The sequence below is a fragment of the Glycine max genome, chromosome 20, assembly GCF_000004515.6.
Source record: "Glycine max cultivar Williams 82 chromosome 20, Glycine_max_v4.0, whole genome shotgun sequence".
NCBI classification, from domain to species: Eukaryota; Viridiplantae; Streptophyta; class Magnoliopsida; order Fabales; family Fabaceae; genus Glycine; species Glycine max.
The window spans coordinates 14620790-14622941 of NC_038256.2; the positions used below are offsets into that span (position 1 = coordinate 14620790).

At 39.6% G+C, this 2152-nt stretch overlaps 1 protein-coding gene across 1 annotated transcript; it reads right to left on the bottom strand.

Moving 5' to 3' along the window:
* Positions 1-601: 601 nt before the first annotated feature.
* Positions 602-1507, bottom strand: LOC100783703 (uncharacterized). Its single transcript, XM_006606625.1, has 2 exons — positions 1307-1507; positions 602-1198 (listed from the first exon to the last, which is right to left on the bottom strand). The coding sequence occupies exons 1-2, from the start codon at positions 1505-1507 to the stop codon at positions 602-604; spliced, it is 798 nt and encodes a 265-aa protein (XP_006606688.1).
* Positions 1508-2152: the final 645 nt, after the last annotated feature.

Sequence of the window (2152 nt, forward strand, 5' to 3'; positions counted from 1 at the left end):
GCATAGTTAACCTATGCATCATTCAAAACTTTGTTGGCATAATATATAACATGAAAGATTCCGCCTTTTCTCTGTCCAAGCACAGCACCTACGGCATAGTCACTTGCATCACACATCAATTCAAACTCTTGCCCTCAATCTGGTGCTGTGATCACCTACGACATAGTAAAATAATTGTCCTGCAAGTCTTTCAAGCATCTGGTCCATGAAGGGAAGTGGATAATGGTTTTTACGAGTAACATCATTCAATTTCCTGTAATCTATGCACATCCTCCATCCAGTGATAGTCCTAGTGGAAATTAGATCATCTTTCTCATTTTTAATCACCGTCATACCCCCCCTTCTTGGGAGCAACCTGCATAGGGCTAACCCATGCACTATCTAAGATGGGATAAATGAATCCTGCTTCTAGCAATTTAAGTATTTCCTTGTGCACCTCTTCTTTCGTGACTGGGTTCAGTCGTCTTTGGGGCTACCTCACTAGCTTGTAATCAGCTTCCATATTAATTTTGTGCATGCAGTAAGATGGACTAATCCCTTTCAAATTAGAGATGTGTCATCCAATTGCTGCTTTGTGCTTCTTCAAAATCTGAACCAGTTGTTACTCTTCTTTCTTCTTCAAGGAGCTGCTAATTATGACTAGTTTGGCTTCATTGTCATCCAAGAATACATACTTCAAGTGTGCAGGTAAAGTCTTCAACTCCACTTTGGGTTTTTCTATTGGTCTACTATTCTTCAATTCTTCAAACATAGTATGTCTAGCAGAATTTTCCCTTGCACCATCTAACTCTTCAATACAAGCCTGCACTTCATCTTCCTCCTCCTTGGTCAGACATTCTACATGATTATTCAGTGCTTTTTCCAAAGGAGACTGCAGTACCATGGCTGTAGCTACTAATTCTATCTCCCGTTTTACCTTCTCCACATCAAAATAGGCCTTGTGATCACTTGAGTGCTTCATTGCTTCAAATAAGTCGAATGAAATTTTTTGATCCTCCACACTCAGTTCTAATTTACCTTTCCCCATATCTACTACACAACTGATGGTTGACATGAAAGGACGTCCCAAAATTATGGGGATTTCAATATCCTCCTCTATATCCATAACCACAAAATTTGCAGGGAAAGTAATATGTTTAACTCTGACTAAAACATCTTCTATCACTCCATACGGCCTGATGGTGGAGCGATCAACTAACTACAAAGTCATTCTGGTTGGCATTATCTCCAGCTATCCCATCCTCCAACACATAGAGAGCGACATCAAATTTATGTTGGCTCCTAAATCAATAAGAGCCTTACCAACTGAGACTGCACCGATCGAGCAAGGTATAGTGACACTGCCTAGATCTTTGTGCTTGGGTGGAAGGATGCGTTGAATGACAACACTACTGTTTCCCCCCACTACAATTGTGTCACTGTGGATATACTTGCTCTTTCGGGTTAGCATATCCTTCAGAAATTTAGAGTAAAGTGGCATCTGTTGTAAGGCCTCTTCGAAGGGCATGGTAATCTCTAGCTTCTTGAAGATGTCAAGAAAACATGCAACATGTCTTTCTTTATCCTTCCTAGAAGGTACCAATGGATATGGCACTTCTTTCCCCTTAGATGGAGCTACCTCTTTCTTCTTTTCTCTGGACTGCTCACTATTACTCTTTTTCTTTTCATCTTTTTTTTTCATTTTTTCAGTTTTTTCATTGTTTTCTTCTTTTTCTTTCTTTTTCTCATTCTTTATTTAATTCTCATTCTTGCTTATTATATTCTCATTCTCCTGGTCATCCTCTTCATCTTCTATCTCCTCAAGTTCACAAAAATTGTCCTCCGGTTCAGATGTTGGTTCAGTTACCAGCTGTTGTTTATCTCCATCCACTATCTTCTCATCCTTCTCTTCTTTAGCCATGGTTGCCATTTTTCCATGGGTCATCATAGCTTTACACTCTTCCTTTGGATTTTTTTTCTGTGTTAACTCCAAATTTTGAGGAAGAGTTGCTAGCTATTTGTTTAACTAACTGTCCCACCTGGATCTCCAAATTTTTAATGGCCGACTCAGTACTCTTGTGATTTGACATTGAAACCTGCATGAATTGAGCAAGAGTCTCCTCCAGCTTTGTTGTCCTCTCATAGAGGTTAAGCCCTTGTTGTGGCAGCCTAT